The sequence below is a fragment of the Pristis pectinata genome, chromosome 33, assembly GCF_009764475.1.
Source record: "Pristis pectinata isolate sPriPec2 chromosome 33, sPriPec2.1.pri, whole genome shotgun sequence".
NCBI classification, from domain to species: domain Eukaryota; kingdom Metazoa; phylum Chordata; class Chondrichthyes; order Rhinopristiformes; family Pristidae; genus Pristis; species Pristis pectinata.
The window spans coordinates 621,940-641,983 of NC_067437.1; the positions used below are offsets into that span (position 1 = coordinate 621,940).

The 20,044-nt window shown below is 40.9% G+C and overlaps 1 protein-coding gene across 4 annotated transcripts in view; it reads right to left on the minus strand.

The window, feature by feature from the left end:
* Nucleotides 1–3,661: 3,661 nt before the first annotated feature.
* LOC127585453 (kinesin-like protein KIF18A) overlaps nucleotides 3,662–20,044 on the minus strand; it is a 100,342-nt gene continuing 83,959 nt past the window's right edge. For all 4 annotated transcript variants that reach the window (XM_052042909.1, XM_052042912.1, XM_052042908.1 and 1 more), the window contains exons 14-17: nucleotides 17,944–18,529; nucleotides 14,032–14,169; nucleotides 11,453–11,535; nucleotides 3,662–7,704 (exon numbers count right to left, since the gene is read on the minus strand). In XM_052042909.1, coding sequence (XP_051898869.1) covers nucleotides 7,571–7,704; nucleotides 11,453–11,535; nucleotides 14,032–14,169; nucleotides 17,944–18,529 — 941 coding nt within the window. In that variant the 3' untranslated portion in view covers nucleotides 3,662–7,570. The remainder of the gene's footprint in view (nucleotides 7,705–11,452; nucleotides 11,536–14,031; nucleotides 14,170–17,943; nucleotides 18,530–20,044) is intronic.

Sequence of the window (20,044 nt, forward strand, 5' to 3'; positions counted from 1 at the left end):
ACAAGTATATTAAGAGTAAAAGGATAGTAAGGGACAAAATTGGTCCCCTAGAAGATCAGAGTGGTTGTCTATATATGGAGCCTCAGGAGATGGGGGAGATCTTAAACAGTTTTTTTGCATCAGTATTTACTCAGGAAACGGGCATAGTGTATATGGAAGGAAGGGAAACAAGCAGTAGGGTCATGGAACATATAGAGATTAAAGAGGAGGAGGTGCTTGCTGCTTTACAGTGAATAAAGGTAGATAAATCCCCCGGGCCTGACATGATATTCCCTCGGTCCTTGAGAGAGGCTAGTGTAGAAATTGCAGGGGCCCTGGCAGATATATTTAAAATATCCTTAGCCATGGGTGCGGTGCCAGAGGACTGGAGGGTAGCTCATTTTGTTCCGTTGTTTAAAAAAGGCTCTGAAAGTAAACCAGGTAATTACAGGCCGGTGAGCCTGACATCAGTAGTAGATAAATTATTGGAAGGTGTTCTGACAGATCGGATATACAAGTATTTGGACAGCCAAGGGTTGATTAAGGATCGTCAGCATGGCTTTGTGCACGGTAGATCGTGTTTAACGAATCTTGTAGAGTTTTTTGAGGGGGTTACCAAGAAAGTAGATGAAGGAAAGGCTGTGGATGCTGTCTACATGGACTTTAGTAAGGCCTTTGACAAGGTCCCATATGGGAGGTTAGTTCAGAAGGTTCAGTCACTAGGTATCCACGGAAAGGTTGTAAACTGGCTTCGAAATTGGCTGTGTGGGAGAAGACAGAGAGTGGTAGTGGATGATTGTTTCTCAGACTGGAGGCCTGTGACTAGTGGTGTGCCTCAGGGATCTGTGCTGGGGCCATTGTTGTTTGTTGTTTATATCAATGATCTAGATGATAATGTGGTAAATTGGATCAGCAAATTTGCTGATGACACTAAGATTGGAGGCGTCGTGGACAGCGAGGAAAGCTTTCAAAGGGATCTGAACCAACTGGAAGAATGGGCCAGAAAATGGCAGATGGAATGTAATGTAGACAAGTGTGAGGTGTTGCATTTTGGAAAGACAAATCAAGGTAGGACATACACAGTAAATGGTAGGGCACTGAGAAATGCAGAGGAACAAAGGGATCTGGGAGTTCAGATACATAATTCCCTGAAAGTGGCGTCACAGGTAGACAGGGTTGTAAAAAAGGCTTTTGGCATCCTGGCATTCATAAATCAAAGTATTGAGTATAGGAGTTGGGATGTTATGGTGAGGTTGTATAAGACATTGGTGAGGCCAAATTTGGAGTATTGTGTGCAGTTCTGGTCACCTAACTATAGGAAGGATATCAGTAAGATTGAAAGAGTGTAGAGGAGATTTACTAGAATGTTGCCGGGTCTTTAGGAGTTGAGTTACAAGGGGAAAGATTGAACAGGTTAGGACTTTATTCCATGCAGCGCAGAAGAATGAGGGGAGATTTGATAGAGGTTTACAAAATTATGAGGGGCAGAGACAGAGTTAATGCAAGTAGGCTCTTTCCACCTAGATTAGGGGAGATAAGTACGAGAGGACATGGCTTTAGGGTGAAAGGGGAAAGGTTTAGGGGGAACATTAGGGGGAACTTCTTCACTCAGATTGGTGGGAGTGTGGAATGGGCTGCCATCTGATGTAATAAATGCGGGCTCACTCTGAAGCTTTAAGAATAAATTGGATAGATACATGGACGGGAGAGGTCTGGAGGGTTATGGACTGGGTGCAGGTAAGTCGGACTAGCGGAATAACGTTTCGGCACAGACTAGAAGGGTTGAATGGCCTGTTTTATGTGCTGTATTGTTCTATGGGATGTCAGGGGTAAGTTTTTTTTTTACATAGAGAGTGGTGGGTGTGTGGAACGCATTGCCGGCAGAGGTTGTGGGGGCAGATACATTAGGGACATTTAAGAGACTCTTAAATAGCCACATGAATCATAGAAAAATGGAGGGCTGTGTGGGAGGGAAGGGTTAGATTGATCTTAGAGCAGGATAAAATGTCAGCACAATATTGTGGGCTGAAGGGCCTGTACTGTGCTGTAGCGTTCTATGTATTTCAGCATAAATGGAATGTTGATTGAGGACAGAATTGGCTCTTCCTTGGTGACACTTACTCTTCCAGGGTCAAATATCTCAGAAATGGGGATCTCAGAGTCTTTAACAGGAGTCACAAGAACATGCAAAAGGTACAATGGGTAAAGGATTGCAATAAGACTGCAATGGTTAAAACACTGCATGTTTCTCGATAATCTACCTTGCTCTGAAACATCAGCATTTAATCAGTCTTCCATAAGCAAAAAAAATGGAACGATGGATTAGACCAATGTTTCCATCAAGGCAGCACAACACTGCCTGCAGCATCAAAAACAGACACTTCCCTGTAGTCATGTAATCAGCTTGAAGGTCAGAAGAAACCTTGGGACTATAAAGGGAAATATAATCTTTCTTTCCTACTGCTCGAAGCGATCAAAACCAGTCCAGGGAATCACATGCAGTATGTGGTTTCTGTAAAGTCATTCAAGTTTCACAGTCTCAGCCAAGAACTGGTCTTACTCCCTCCCAAACACTGTGGATGGCGTCACATCCTCAGATTCCAAGTTTTTAGTCAGGAGTCAATTTCCAAGATTTTGCAATTTAAATGCCAGCTGGAGTCCAACCAGAGGACCCAGCCTTACATGCGTAATAAAGCTGCTCAGTTCCATCAACAACCTGTATTAATATAGCACCTTTAACTAAGCAAAACGTCCAAGGTGCTTCACAATTTCAACAGTGAGCCCCAGGAGACTGGGACAGGGGACCAAAGTCTTGGTCAAAAAGAAGAGTTCAGGAAGCTCCTAAAGCAGGACAGGGATGTTTAGGTGGGGAGGAGAACTTATGGCCTCGGCAATTGAGGCAGAGCGACCACGAGAGGGGCAGTTAAACCCAGTGTTGACCTAGAAGGCAGAATTGAAATCTGACAGACCAGAGAGAGAGGAAGGGATGGGGCAAGGAAGGATTTGAAAACAAAGAGAAATTTGAAAGTCAAGGCTCTATTATTTACAAATTATATTTAGAAGCACAAAATTATGCATTAGGATGTGTTTAAATGGACACAACAAAGTGACTCAGAAATTAAACCACAGTATAAATCCAACTGTCTGGAACACACGAGATCCTGCTGGTGGACTATCTGATTTTCTGGACTGCTGGATGTTACTCCTATGAATAACCCTGATACACATTTCTTTCAATTTTTTTTTACATTGTACAATGGTATAATAATATTTTCATTGAACCTGGTGGGTTTACTGGGAGTGGGAACAGTGGGACTCAGGTTGTAAGTTTCAGTCTGACAAAACAAATTGAAACATACAAGCACTTCACTCCCAACTCCAGCTGCAAACCTGCCCCCATTCCTGACCCCAGTGTTCCTAACCCTGGCTGGCCAACACAACCCACAATCTGGATCCTTGCTCTGGCCACACATCTCACTTGCACTCCAGACCCCTGGCTGATACTCTAGACTAATCAATGGCCAGATGCAAGAACCATGAGGAATTTTGAACAAGTGAATACTGGATTATCTGTTCTCTGAATACTGTTCTTTCAGCTAGAGTAAGAAGCAGTGAATATGATAAAAAAAGAGCAAAAAAAGTAATCTCCATTTACACAAAAATACACACACACACCCATTAGTCATTAGTAAACAATTTAATAATTAAGTATAACATTTGATGAGACAAGAAAGAGAAGCAGCCACTAAATCCAACTTAACGTTGCCTAGGTTTGTCACATTCAGAGTACGTGATAAGATCATGACCCATTTACAATGCAGTTTAGAAATTCAATTCCAAGAAATTGCAAGACCCTTTGCACTACATTAGGCCTGTTTATACAAGTTAGGGTGACGTTGGACGCACGATCGGCAAAAGCTATATTTGCTTGATGCAACCAAGTCTTTTAAGCAACAGGATCTTGTATTCTAGCTAACATGTATCAGAAAAAATTTCTAACCTTCTGGCTTTCTCTGAAATTTGAAGAATCCGGTGTCCCTGCAGTCAACCACCATGGCTGTTGAATCAGACATCAGGCAGGAGATGCTTCACACTTGAGAAGAACTTGAAGTGCCTTACGGACACAGTCAAGTCTCCACAGAACCCATCTGTTGGGCATCAAGTTGGTTCTGAGAAGCACCATGACTTAGTGATGCGAACTGGGCTCTGGATCGCTGCATCTACTCCAGGTGGTAAACCACAAAACCTCGGATAGCTTCTAGTCAGGACAGTGCCATTCCACAGATTTGGGTTGGGTAGCTCTTTAAATTCCAGTGTATTTGAGTCATGATTTGAGAGCTCTGTACAAGAGCATAATGTGCAGCAGCGGGATAAAGGAAACCAGTATTGCTTTGTATAAGCTGCATGATATTTTACTCATACAGTTTAGTCCTTATCTGAAATGATTATTAGTGGAATAGATTCTGCATTATCTGACTGCGAGAGGCAAGCTTTAGGTTTGCATTTTATGGCTGCTCTCTGAACACGAATAAAATCATTACTTTTATATTTCAAACATAATAAGGGACAACAGATTTGCCCCCAACATACAGAGTTAAAAAATGAAGCGATGTACAAAGCTGAGATTAATGGAAGCTCATAACAAGACTACCACGTTCTTTGAGCTATATACATACAATTAGCCTGTGTTCAGACAGCCACTTCCACTCAGCAATGAAGCCATAAAGCAGTTACTGCTGTTGCCTCACTCTGAACTCCTTGGCCGATTTACAATACACCTTTTATTTGTTTCAGACAGGGGTAACTCTAGGGAGTGCTGGTGGCAATTCTGTTGCCCATCTTGCTTGGCCGCCCAACATCAGCTGAAAACAAATAGCCAAACACAGACAGGAAAATAAGTGCAAAAACAAGTGCTAAAGATTTGCAATGGCAACAGCACTTGCTGGATGCAATACCACAACTACAAATTGCAAAGCTACTGAGATGCTGAGTATTTCAGTTTATGAGATGAATATCTCGAGTAACGTAGAAGTTCAAAATACGATATTTCTCAATAAAAACAGTGCTGCAAATGTGAATTGAGTTTGATTTAACATACAATTTTTTTACATTTCTCCTCAGAAGAATCCTTTAAATAGCAGTAACTTGCAAATGATCATTGTGTTTTTAAAATATTTTTGTTTGACTAAGAGTTTAACATTTTACCTCAAATTAATTTTAAGAGTTCAGGAAATAGTTTATGGGATGGAAAGAAAGATCTAGGAATCACTGCAAACCTGCTCTATGCAAACTGTTGCACATATCGCTGGCATTTAATGGTCTAGGCGTAATCCATGAGGGTTTCTGCAATGAGAAAATCTTTACCTGTGACCATTCCCTGGAGACTTATCTAGTTTGATTAATCTTGTTTCAGATTGCAACAGGCGAAAATATCTGCTCCAAAATATTAGAAATCTCCCTTTCAAGGTTCAGTAGCCAACACTGCTTTGCAAAACAACAATTTACAAACCTAAATGAAGTGCAATACATTTAGCTCTTTCATAAAGTCACATTTCTGAACAGTAATTCAACTTCCAAAGTGTTACTGCAATTCCAGGAATACAATCACTGAAGCACAACAGAATCATTGCGATCTGATTACTCCAATCATTATCTTGTATTTTACAGGTCTGGGGATTGTAACTGAGACTAGCAATCCACTGGTAGGACAGCACGTAACTTATTGTAAACCAACAACAGAGCACCAGTGCAATACTGCCATTTCCTGTCCTGTGTTCATTCTGATCTGACTTAGAATATTATAAAGTCTAAGGACCAATAACATTGCTCTGAGAAACAGGTCTCAGATAAAAGAGGCAGGTTAAATTATATCTTTAGTTGAGTTTTAATTCAATGTTTCTAAAGGAACAAAGAGCTTTTATGTTTAAATGATTTTTTTTTACATGTAGAAATGTTGGAAATGGAGATTGAAGAATTGTGAAAGAGACCAGTGACAAAACAAAGACGTTTGCCAGTCTTTACCCTCAAAATATTACATCCTCCTGTAATCACATTCAGTAATCCTGAGACAGTTTGAATTAGGTTTCACTCTGACAGACTGCCCCAGAAATCATAAAACTAATAAATCTCTTCCCTTTGCACCATCTGCGACATGTCACAGATGGGGAAGGGCCTCAGCTAGCAGTTGGTTGCATGGTTGCCTTGATCCCAAGCATTCACTTATACTCTCTTCCAAGGCAGTGCACCGACTTTGCCCTTTTGTTGGACATTAGTTAGAATACTGACTTAACTTACTTTTGTCTGAAGGAACCTTCCTTTGCCTGCATGAAGAATTAATGTTGTTCCCACTAACTGTGCCTTCAGAGCCATCAATTTGTGAAACAAAAGATTGTTGTGGCTTGTGCAATCAATTTGAACACAATGTTCTTAAAAAGTGGAAGGGTTACTTCCATTTCCAACCATGCACGAAGAAAGGTGTGGCTCAGTGACATAAAAGGAACGTTGTTCTCCTCATGCTAGATATTGCTGCATTCTGCACTCAGAAAAAGTGTCATAGAGGAGGATAATTGCACAGCACAAGATCAAAGCATCTTGACAAAGGCAGTCGAACCAAAACTGACAAAACAGGACTTTACGTTCACTTCTGTTAAAGGTGCACTGCACCACAAACTTCCAATAGAAAGGCAATATGTTCTGCTCAAAAATGTTAGTAATGGCAAAGTTAAAAAGCAAAACTTGTTTACCATAGCAGTATGGACGATGCACTCCAGAGAAACACAACCTATAAACAGGAACTTGGAATTCAATGCTCATTAGGTTCGCAGAATTGGGGAATGCGACCTCCTTTTGGGCCCAGTGGTCTTCATCTGAATGGCACCATTAGAACTCCTGCCATCTCTTAACAGGCAACAAATAAGTTTAATGATGCCTTTATCATGTTGTAAAGAGTTTAACTTCTCAGCCATTTAACAATTTTCCACATGCATGTCAGCAGATTGTGTCTTTACAACAACCAAAATCAAGCAGATATAAAGAGCACACCCCAAACCTCCAATCATTTAAAAAATCATATTCTATTTAAACTAATAGAGAACAGATTCACAGCAAAGCAGGTGGTGATATAATTAGGAATAGAAATGTAAGGTAATTGTACAAACGCACAACTGTCAGAAGTTAACACATTGCTTTTCTGCATTAATTGGGAAGAAGTCACAGAACTCAGCACTGTCACAGGATGAGATTGCAGAACTCAATCCCATTAGGGAGAATAATAATACTCTAAAACAATCATGTTTCCTGTTGACCAGGCACAGAGTGAAGTGGAGAATATTGAAAGGGCTATCCGTGAACCAAAGCACCATTGCCCCAACGGGAAGTACAGTAAATTATGACGGAATGAAAAGAATGAATGCAAAAATACTAAAAGGTTAAGTGTTCAAAATACTGTACGTTCAGCCTCAGGTTTGCTTGGAAACAACATCAGGCTGCTCAATAATCAATGTTGTCAACACAGTTCTAATTTCAAATGTAGACAATCCAAGTGAGAGCAAACAAATGCAGTTCCCGTATCATGTTCTCGAACATCCTCTGGTCAGAAAGCAAGTGTTTTACTTGAATTCTTCAAACTGGAATGTGACAGGAATTCAGAGCTCTGGGTGACAGGCAAGTTTCCGCTGATTCCATTTCTCTTGCCCACCGAACGAAACCTTGGGCTGGAGTATGGTGCTGTGCAGAGAAAGGATTGTTAGGCCACACATTCTAACTGAAACCTACACTATTTCTTTATGTAAAACAGTAATGAACAGAACTGTGAACTGATGTCACAGAACCGCAGAGCCCACCTGTCCATGCTGACTGTAAAGCCTCACCATGCTCATCCTATTTCCCTGCATTAAACTTTGAAATTGTACCTGCCTCCATCACCTCCTCTGGCAGCTCATTCCTTATACCTATCACCCTCTATGTGGAAAAACTTACCCTTCAGATCTCCTTTAAGTTTCTCCTCTCTTGCTTTAAACCTGAGCTCTCTAGTTCTAGACTCCCTGCCCTGGGAAGAAGACTGCATCTATTCATCATAATTCTGTAAACCTCAGTGTCACTCCTCAGCCTCCTACCTTCCTGTGAGAATAAATCCAGCCTATCCAATCGCCTTATAACTACAGCCACCTATTCCAGGCAACAGAGGGACACAGGTAGCCTGGTGTTCCTACAGCCTTCAGCAGCTGTCTCCACCTTCACCCTCCCCAGCCCCCTCCTGGCTCCATATTACTGTTTTTTTTTCTCCGCCTCCATCATTCTTCAACACTCCACCTCCCCCTCAGTCCACCAACCACCTCCGGCCTCTTGCCTCACCACTCCCCCTCTCCTCTTTACATTGTGTCTCTCAGACCTGATGTAGGGTTTCAACCCAGAACATCGACAATCCCCCCACAGATGCTGCTTGACCTGCTGAGTTCCTCCAGCAGATTGTTTGTTATTCCTGGCAACATCCCGGAGAATCTCTTCTGCACTGTTTCTAATGTTCCCACATTCTTCCTCCAGTGTGGTGACTAGAACAATACTCCAAGTGCAGTCAAACCAATGCCTTATACAACTGAAACATGATGTCTCAACTCTTATTCTCTTTGCCTTGACCTATGAAGGCAAGCAAACCAAATGCCTTCTTCACTACCCTATCCACGCGAGTGGCCATTTTCCTGGTCTCTCTGCCCATCAATGCTGCCATCAACTCTAAATGCCCTTCCAGAATTTGATTTCCCAAAGTGCTTTACCTCACACTTATCCAGATTAAATTCCATCTTCCACTGCTCCACCCAACTTTCCAGCTGATCTATGCCCCAATGCATCCTTAGGCAACTTTCTTCACTACCTATGACTCCACTAATTTTCGTGTCATCTGCAAACTTATTCATCAGACCTCTTTTATGTTCTCATCCAAGTCATTTATATATATTGAAAACAAAGATGGTCCCAGCACCAATCCCTATGGTACACCACTTGTTCCAGACTTCTAGTCAGAAAAACACTCATCCAGCTCTACCCTATCAAATGGCAATCATGAGATCCAGTTTGACAAACACCTCAAATCTCTTGTGCCTTAACCTTCTGGACCAGTCTACCAGGTGGGACCTTGTCAAAAGCCTTAAAGTCCACATAAACCACATCTATTGCTCTACTTTCATCACTTTTCCTAGTTACCTCCTCAAAAAACTCAGATCAGAGTTGTGAGACTGGATTTCCCCTGCTCAAAAGCATGCTGATTGCTCCTAATCAATCCCATATCAATGCATTGGACTATTTTGGTGTTATCAGTCAATGGAGTTATTGTTAATCTTCTTGCCTGGTGGGATAGTAGAGTTAAGTAGCATTAGAACTGATGAAATGCATCAAAATTTCTGTTTCCAGACCAGTACTCAGCAGTTGGCCCTCCAGGTGACGTCCGGCTCTTCTTGGTTGTAGTTAAGTACTTGCAGCTAGGTTTAAAAATCACTTAATCCTCCTGAGAAAAATGTGGCAGGTAGGTGATGTATTCTCTGGCCAGTTAGACCCGTAGCTCACTAACCTGCTGGAGCCCACAACAGGTGGCAGGGATAAGAGACAGCGTTTGGGTAACTACATTTGTACTTTGAAATGGCACTGTAGCTGATGAGGTGAGGGTGTTGAGGCGTTATTGTAGGATTAGTGTAAATGGGTGGTTTATGGTTGGTGTGAACTGTGAGTTGAGGGGCATGTTTCCATGCTGGATCTATGGCTCTATGAATTGTGCACAGATCAAAAATCATGTCTAATATTTCCTATACTAATAGGTGTTGCACTTTAAAGTTGAATTCAAAGGTTCAGAATTCAATAACCTTAACAGTTGACGACACCTAGACGGTGGAAGGAGGACTAACAAGCTCCGTATGTTGGTGGGATTAGAACAGTTTTCAGAGTGTGGGTAATTAGTGGTTAGAGACAGGACCTGCTGAAGATCCAGGAGTGAAACACACAGCTAGAAATGGTGAACGCAGCTCAGTGCAACTGCAAAATTTCTGATACAAGAAGTGGGCCCACATCAGAACTAGATTCCCAATGTAATTCTGAATATGTATCAGACCAAATCATTGTTTGTATTAATATGGAAACTTAGATAGAAACTTTTATTTTACGACAGAGTAATAGACTAAGGTTCACTACGTCTAAGATTAGGCCAATTCTCAACTCCTCGTTATACTGATTGAAATTAAACCATCAATTTTCAACCTCAGAACAGTAAATACATATGTTAACATTTATTCCTTCCTTGGAGATCCCAACCCTTATCCTGGGAAGGAATAAATGTTTGCATCTGTGCATACAAACTATTTATAGCTCATATTTCAGTGTTGCTTGACAAGACAACCTCTTCTTGCAGGCAGAGGCTCTATGGTTCCTAATAGAATGTGCAAATGCTGCAGATTGAACATAAAGCCAAAAGGACACCATAACCCCAACATCGTTATAAAATGGCCAGAGTTGCCCAACATTTCAACTTAATCATTTTTTAGTTGTTGAGTAATTCTTAATGGCTGATGGAAGTCATTCTGTGAAACATCAGATCATCACAACCCTGGACCAACACTAACTGAGGTAAGATTGCTGAAATTTGGGAAGGGTTTGGGGAAGTTAAGTACTTTTGAAGAAAAATGGGTAAAGGTGGAAGCATTTGATTGATGGCACAGCAGACCCAGACCCTACAACCTCTATATTTGGGGCTTGAAATACTCATGGGAAATGATTCTCTCCGATATCAGCTAGAATGGATCTTGTGAGACCAGAAACACAGCATTAATTATGGACCTCGTCGACCACAGTACAATGAAATACGTCTGAAATTTGGTTAGTAACACAGGTTGGCCGGGATAAATACAATTAAAAAAAGTCTAAGAGGTTGCACAAGTCGTATATTAAAAATGGATATGGCCAAAGAGCTACAGAAAATGTCCCCTGGAACTGTGTAAGTTACTGTACCATGAGAGGAGTCTGAGGAATTGAGGGCTATGGGGAACGGAGTTAAAAACCTGGGCAGATCAGCCATGATCATACTGAATGGCAGGGCAGGCTTGAAGGGCCGAGTGGCCTACTCCTGCTCCTATTTTCGTGTTTACTGTTGCAACTAAGAAAGCATTTTGACCAAGGGCAAGGGAAAAGTAAATGGCAAGATTACCACTGCATCCAGTATGATCAGAAGCAGGTGTTCATCTCCTTTGCCCACCATCAGTACCAAGAGGCAGAATGTTAATCACTGTTTCAGAAAGCAGTATTCATATAACCCATAGCCCATTGTAAATGACAAATTAAGGGAATGTAAAGGAAAAATCTTCTAGAATTCTACGAGGGGTAACTTTTTCATGGTTTACATGACCATTGCCAGCAACATCAGCATTTAATGTCCATCCCTGAACTTACATTTCCAGGTTTTGTATGTTAGGCATAAAAGGTTCTTCTCAAATACCTGACATAAGTTGACTCTTGCAGGCTGGAGACCTCCTGGATTTGTTCTGGAGTTGCCGGCCACTCATACGGGATGAGATGCCACTGTGAAGCAAGGACGAGCACAATTACCAATGAACACAGAAACTCAGAGTTAAAGCTTGGAGGCGTTTTCCATTAAACCTTTATCTGCTCTTGGTACTTGTAATATTAAGTTTCAATTGATGGATTACTTATTCTTCCATTGAAATCAATGACCAAAGTAATGATCACAGATCAGCACTATATGAAAATTCACTGTGTTGCTTTCTCAATACAAAATTACTTTTCAGATGTAACAACACAATCAGGTGCTCTTCAAATGAAAACTGGAAAGAGAGCAGCCCTAATAGGTCTTCTGTCTTCACCGTAGACCATTATCTGCTCAATATACAGCTCTCTCTTTATTCCCTCAGCATTGTTTAGTGAGGTTTATAAAAGTTGTAAAAATCAATGTGAAAAATCAGAGCAAGGTTGAGCAAAAATAAATTTGTTTCAATAAAATGAACAACTCCAAGAACAAAATATTTCAGAAGCTGGAAACTTGAAATAAAACAGAAAATGCTGGAAATGCTCAGTAGGACATGCAGCATGTGTGGAGAAACAGTTAACATTTCATCTGTGTTTAGTTTCCTCTTTTCCTCTTATGTTTTGATCAACATAAGCAGACGTAGAAAATGTAGTAATACCATTTTGAGGAAATGCAAATAAGTAATTGCTTCTCCCTTTTACAACTCCTTCAGATTGACCTTCTGACATTCATCGATTCCTTTACTAGCCTCTACCTCCTGTTGTTTTATCCCTCATCTTCCAGCCTAGACGTTCCTCCACCTGTCCCTCCTCCACCTTCTCTGCAATTTCAAACTTGTACCTCTCTAACTTTTCAGAGTTCTGATGATGAATTTGAAATGTTATCTGTGTTTGCCTCGCCACATGGACTGTCTCTCCTGCTGAGTATTTCCAGCATTATCTGTTTTACTCCAATAGGCTGTTTACTTCTATGGAAAATTCTCTGATGAATTGGCAGTGATTCCTAAAGTCAAGAGTGAGTCAATAGCTGCCTTCATTATCAGTGTGAACTCTGATCTGCGACTGTTATCCTGGCTCAGAATCATGTTGTAACCACAGTCACAGCTGAGTGCAAATTGAAAATGAAGAAGGGCACAAATGCAACAAATATAATCAGCTGCACACAAAATTGGCATACGTGTAGCTTCTGACTTAATAACGTTGTTTTTAAGGGATTTAAACGTTGAATTAAGGCAGGATGAACACAAATAGTCACTCATTTTTGTTCTTGGTAGAAATAGTTTGTAAAGAAATAAACATTTATCTTCCTTCATCTTACTGATTCATGATGAAACTAACTTCTTACTTTAAGAAACTTTCTCTTATATTAAACGTTTTTTTTATTATAAAGAGACATCTTTTTCAAGCAAAATGAGAGAAATAGCAACTACAATTTTGTTACTTTTTCCTTTGTGAACAATTTTTTAAGTGCTTTGATTGAATGGCAATTTTTGCAAACGATAAACAAAATGAGTCACTTGCTCCATACACCAGAGTCTATAGAATTCTGCTGATAGAATGCAGTTTAATGCCCAAAGACTTTGTATGAAATAGAAATGGTGCCAGGGACGTTCTTAGCTTTCAATTCATCCCAAAACTTTGCAGAGAGAGATAGTCACTGTTCAAAACTCAGCAGTGCTCTGTAAACAGTATTCACATTCCAAATAAAACTCAGGACAGTAGTCAAACATGGTGAATTTTACAGTTCAGGAGGTTCAAAGAGGGAACGTGCATCCTTAACTGCGAACAAATTCTTACCCTGAACAGTACTTTATTTTGCTTTTATAATCCAAGGTTGTTAACCTGCAGCAATCTGATTTTAAATATTAAACATTATCATCACTAAGTGTTTACAACACATCATTCTGTTAATCACATCTCTAACCATATCATTAAATAATAAAAGAATACCAATATTTTTGCCTTTTCAAATGAATGGCTCAATGGAAAATGTTTTTCCTTGATAATCTCTAAAATTATAATTTAAAATTCTCATCATAATCAAACACCTCTGTGTGTTTCCCAATCTTTGAACAATGCCCAGTCCAATACACTCGGATGTATACATTCTTCCAATTCCAGCTTCTTGTTCACCACTGAAGACTGTCCGGCTCATCGTTAAAGAGCTCGGTAACAGTTACTGAAAAGTTCACACTAGAAGAATAGGTCGGGTCTGGGATTGATCATACCTCACTCATCAGCTGCAAAAATCAGAGGGGGAGGGGAGGGGGCGGTCGGAGGAGGAGGGGAGAGCAGGGGTGGGGTCGGAGGAGGAGGGGAGAGCGGGGGTGGGGTCGGAGGAGGAGGAGGAGGGGGAGGAGGAAGGGGGGAGCGAGGAGGGGGAGTGAGGAGTGAGGAGGGGGCTGGAAAGAGGGGGAAGAAGGGTGGGGGCACACAGAAACAAGAGATAGACAGGCAGGGAGAGTCTGAGATTATACCCCACCGCTCTATCGTGCTCCTTCCTATTATGAATTTAAACTGCAACAGACTGACCTCGAGTATCTTTTCTTCCGTTGCCCTGTTGCTCTGACGTTTGCCTTGGTGGCAGATCTGCTGACAGCCACGGATGGGTTTCTCGCAATGAACAGTGTTCCGGGCTGACTTTTAACTGCAAGTCTCGGCAGGCCCAATCTATAAGTATGAAATAAAGAACAACATTAAACAAATTACAGACCAGTGAGTCTTACTTCAGTGGTGGGCAAATGACTTGAGAAGATTCTAAGAGACAGGATTTATGGGCATTTAGAGAAGCATAGGCTGATTAGGGACAGTCAGCATGGCTTTGTGAGGGGCAGGTTGTGCCTCACGAGCCTGATTGAATTCTTTGAGGACGTAACAATGCACATTGATGAAGGTAGAGCAGTGGATGTGGAGTACATGGATTTTCGTAAGGCGTTTGATAAGGTTCCTCATGGAAGTCATGAGGCATGGGATCCAGGGAAACTTGGCTGTGTGGATTCAGAATTGGCTCGCTCATAGAAGATGGAGGGTGGTTGTAGATGAGGCGTTTTCTGCCTGGAGGTCAGTGACCAGTGGTGTTCCGCAGGGATCTGTTCTGGGACCCCTGCTCTGTGATTTTTATAAACGACTTGGATGAGGACGTAGAAGGGTGAGTTAGTAAGTTTGCTGATGACACGAAGGTTGGTGGTGTTGTGGATGGTGTAGAAGTTTGTTGTAGATTACAACAGGACATTGACAGAAAGCAGAGCTGGGCTGAGAAGTGGCAGATGGAGTTCAACCCAGAAAAGTGTTAAGTGATACACTTTGGAAGATCAGATTTGAATGCAGAATACAAAGTTAATGGCAGGACTCTTAGCAGTGTGGAGGAACAGGGGGATCTTGGGGTCCACGTCCATAGATCCCTCAAGGTTGCCATGCAGGTCGATAGAGTTGTTAAGAAGGCATATGGAGTGTTGGTCTTCATTAGTCGGGGTATTGAGTTCAAGAGCCGTGAGGTGATGTTGCACTCTGGTCAGACCACACTTGGAGTATTGTGTTCAGTTCTGGTCACCTCATTATAGAAAGGATGTGGAAGCTTTAGAGAAGGTACAGAGGAGATTTACCAGGATGTTGCCTGGATTGGAGAGCATATCTTATGAGGAGAGGTTAAGCGAGTTATGGCTTTTCTCTTTGGAGAGGAGGAGGATGAGAGGTGACTTGATAGAGGTGTACAAGATGATAAGAGACATAGACCGAGTGGACAGTCAGAGACTTTTTCCCAGTTGCGACAATGGCTAATATGAGGGGACATAATTTTAAGGTGATTGGAGGAAGGTGTAAGGGGGATGTCAAGGGCAAGTTTTTTTTTTACACAGAGAGTGGTGGGTGCATGGAACTCACTGCCTGCAGAGGTTGTGGGGGCAGATACATTAGGGACATTTAAGAGACTCTTAGATAGACACATGAATGATAGAAAAATAGGGGGCTATGTGGGAGGGAAGGGTTAGATAGATCTTAGGGCAGGATAAAATGTCATCACAACATTGTGGGCCGAAGGGCCTGTACTGTGCTGTAGTGTTCTATGTTCTAAAACAGGAGAAGAAAGTCTAAGCAACGAAAGTACACTACATTAAAAGATTTATTGCAGGTTTTCTCTTTCTCTGAGTCACTTCAACGTGACCTAACAGAAACAGAAGCAGAAAAGCTGGAGCAATACAGCAGGTCAGGCAACATCTGTGAAAAGTGAAACAGTTAATAGTTCAGTTTAAAGCTAACTTGTTTTCTCTCTTTCTGGGTTCTGACAAAGTAAGTTTTAATGTGAAATATTAACTGTTTCTTTTTCCACAGATGCTGCCTGACCTGTTGAAAATTTCCAGCATTTTTTGTTTTTATTTCAGACTTCCAGCATCTGAAGTTTTTTTGATTCTCAATGCATGACAGAACCTGGTCACCCCAATACAGACTAGATCTACAACATTATATCCCTCCAAATCTTTCACACAACAACCATGAAATTTCTCTTCTCCAACTCTGAAAATAAAACCTTGCTCTGGATTCACAACAATCCATCTCCTGGTGAAAAAGAAACAGTGCTTGAAACAAGATTAGAGTCTGCTCCAGATAGGAGATACAAGGACCCTTTCAAATACTGGCTTCAAAGTTTATGATCCATTTCCAGAACAGAGAAATAAATACATTTACTGTCCAAGATGTTTTACTTTCAGAGCAGATCATTTATTTGGTGAAAACTAAGACCAAAATCAATGCAACAAACTTTGAACTTGATTTTTGTGGAACTTGGTGTTGGGTCGAACTTAGGTACCAATACTTTCTGAAGCAAATGGAATGGAAATGTTTGCTTAGATGGGGTTGTGAATACAATTGTCTAAAACTCACAACACAACATTTATTCCTCATTAAAAAGGCAGAGGGAGATAGGAAAGGAGTGCGGTATTGAGCCTGTTCTGTATGTGATGAGATCATAGCTGATCTGCAACCTTGCTCCATGTACCTGCCCTTTGCCTGTATCTTTTGGTTAACAACATCATTCAGTCTCAAGTTTAATTTAACAACAGATCTGGCACCAACTAATATTTACAGAAGTGTATTTCAATTTTCAACCACTCTGTGCTTCATTCCTGAAAGGTCTGCATCTAATTTTTTTTAAAGCACGCTCCCCGATGTTCTATGACTAGCAAAAGCAGGCTGAACAGAGAGAAAATACCAGTTCCCCACAATATTTTAACTTCAACAAGATCACTTCATTAACCTGTTAAATTGCAGGGAATACTTTAGTTTCTGCACTCTCGTCTTACTTTAAGGGTATAGACTTCATTCTGGTAATGCTGTGAACCCTCCAGAACCAACAGATCACTGCCTAGAACTGCTCACAATACTCCTGGTGTAGTCTCACTGGGGCTTTTTATGGATGCTTCTTTGTAATTAAGCTCTTCAGATATAAAGGGCAGCAATCCATCACCATTTATTATTTTATTGATCTATGTGCACATAGAAGTCTCTTTGGATCATCACCGCTGCAAGCTTTTCACTATTCTGTCCCTTTCAAGCCCAAAATGGATGAGTTCACATTTGCTTATGCTGAAATTTTTGTGCTAAAAGAATTAACTTAGTAGCCTAGCTTTTACAGCTGGGCCTGCCAGCCATCCACAGTGCCTGGAATCACAACTCTTCTAAACAACCAAGGCGCTGCTCTTGTATGCCCACACAGTCTGAAACTCATGTATGAGGTCATGGGCAGCATTGATCAATGTAATGGAATGATGTGGATCAGGCAGAACAAGTCCCCCCTACAAAGTTCCTCTTCAAGTCTTTGTCAGCCAACAAAGACTGCCCCAGCTTTCCTGACTGTCAAGTATCTCCGGATCTTTTAACTGTTTCTAAATATTTCTGATTTTTGTAAATTTTTAAGGGTTTTTAATTTTGAGTAATACAACATGGAAACAGGTCCTTTGGCTCAACTTGCTCATTTAATAGATTTTTAGAATTAAAACATAATTAAAATTAATTAAAAAATTAAATCAATGAAACACATTAAAAAAAAATTAAGACAAAGCAGTCTTATCCTTCCTTTTCTGCCTCACAACCAGATAATTCCCAATTAAATCGATGGTGCAGGATGCAGAAGCAGATCACCTCAATGTAAAAGCTGGGAAATCTCAGCAAGATTTGCACTTCCATGTTCCAATGGAATTTGGAAATGTCCAATGTATAAAGATACAGATTAAAAGCAATGCAATATCCTTTTCTAGGTTGAAAGGTAGTGCTGTTGCTAACACAAGAATAATGGAAGGAAATCCTGTGAAAGTTATACATCGGGAACCGAAGCAGCGACAAATAAAAGTTGTTAACAGGCAACTGTGCGATGTAATTCTCCATTTCAGTGATATCTAAAAGAAATTCCATTGGGACAACAGAATGAGAAAAAATAAGAATAAAGAGTCATACCTCTGCAGAAAGGAGTTGTTGGTCTGTGGCATTATGTCATGGCTCATGGTAACTTCAGACCTTTGAGCAGCTGAAGGGCCAAGAATTACTGTAGTATCTAGGCCAGTCTGATCATTCACTTCTGCAGTTTCAAAGGTTTCATTCAGATCGTGATTACTTGACGTTGTTGAGAGGTTACAGCTGATGGGAGTGGTGCTGGCTGGAGCTTTCCACTTCCTTGAGATAGTTGGTGTGAAGCTTCTTTTGATGCTTTCAGCTGAAGTTACAAATTTAGTTCCTTTGTTACCAAGAGTATTGCTCCGATTTGAAAATGGCTGAGTCTCCTTCGTGTAGGTTTTTGGCACAACGTTGACTTGGTCGATTCGGGATGAGTTGTTCTCCCTTCGTAACTCAGATATCGAAGGAACATCTGTGTGCACCTCAATTTCTGTTCTCCTTCTCTTTAATGGCATTGACTGCTCCTTCTGCTGAAGGTTAGGTGGTGGTCTGAGCTCTGTCAGGCACCGTTTTGTGGGTAGCCGCCTCTTTGGAGCAGCCTCTGCTGGAGCTTGTGCAGTTGAATTTGAAGCTGCAGCTTTTTTTGGCACTAGGAAACAGAAGAACAAAAGTAAGGCTTTGCGTTAAAAAATCCGAACAAGATATTATTTTGCAAAGTACTATCATTTCCAACATTTCTCCTGTGCTTAAAATGTGGGATTGTTCAGCTCAGCCACACTCAAGTTTTTACATCTTGGTTGGTATTCCAATAATCCAAACATAACTAAACAGAGGAATAGGATTAGAACATTCACTTCCTCAATATTTAAACAAATTGAAGGGAGAAACTGAAATTACATTTCAAGTCGATGACCTTTCATCTGACATTTCATTGACCTGAAACAGTATCTTGGTTTCTCTCTACACAGATCAGTTGTACAGCATGGAGTCAGGCCCTTCGGCCCAACCGGTCCATGCCAACCAAGATGCCCATCTCTAAGCTAGTCCCATTTGCCCCATATCCTTCTAAAACTTTCCTGCTATTACCTAACCTATCAAACATTGTCAAATCCCCCCCAAAAAATGAAGTTTATTGTTCCTAATAGAAGAGTATCAGGTGAGTGGTAGTTTGCACAAACCCACCCTAAGGTCAAAAAGATTCCCTTCATCGTTGTCTAACTGCTGACAGATTTAGCAGCTGAAGCCAATGTTCTCTGTCATTTAGAAGAATGAAAGGTAATCTCTTGAAACATTAGATTATTCCGAGGCTTGACCGGGTAGATGCAGTACGAATGACTGTTTGGAAGGACAGCCTAAAGCAGAGGGCAAAGTTTCAGGGCAAGAGGTTAGGTGACTGAAGAGTGGAGGATTTTCTTCATGAGGATTGTGAATCTTTAGAACTTTCTATCCCGGGAAGTTAAGTGATTGGGTATATCGAAGGATGAGATAGGTCTTTTGTTTTCAGCCATTACGTAATCCACAAATTAGCAAGAAAGAACAGCTGAGGAAAGACCTTATCAGTGGCAGTGCAGATTGAAGGAATTTTGGGCTGCTCCTGCTCTTCTGTCTAGATTTATACATGAAGACCACAAGGGATGTAGAGCTTCCAGAACCCACAGAACTGCAACTTATGGTTTTGGCTCCTTTTCGAGAAGAGATGGTTTAAAAAGTTAAGCCTATTTAAATGATTTTTTTCATGAATCTGTGGTTGATTTTGTAGCATTACTTGATGTTCTAGATGTCTGTAACAAATCCATATGAGGTCATTGTGTAATTCATAATGTCTGGGGATACTTGTGGTTGTACAAGGCTGTTTGCTAGCAATATTAAATCCAGAAAATACAAAAAAATACTTCCATACTGTTACTTATTGGGATGAATTATGTTTTCTGCTCAACATTTTCTGATATGTTCACAAAGACCAACAGTAATAAGGTGTTTGTGGTTTTCTTGATCTGCTGATAATAGAATTCTTTGGTATCTGAGTCACGTCTAATTGCAATTATCTGATAATCTGTGTGTTTTAAAAGGAGAAAAAAAAACTGTGAAGGCCAGATTGGGCCTGATTGACGACAAGGTGGTCAGAAATTGACTTGCTTCTGCCTGGTGGATACAGGTTCTACTG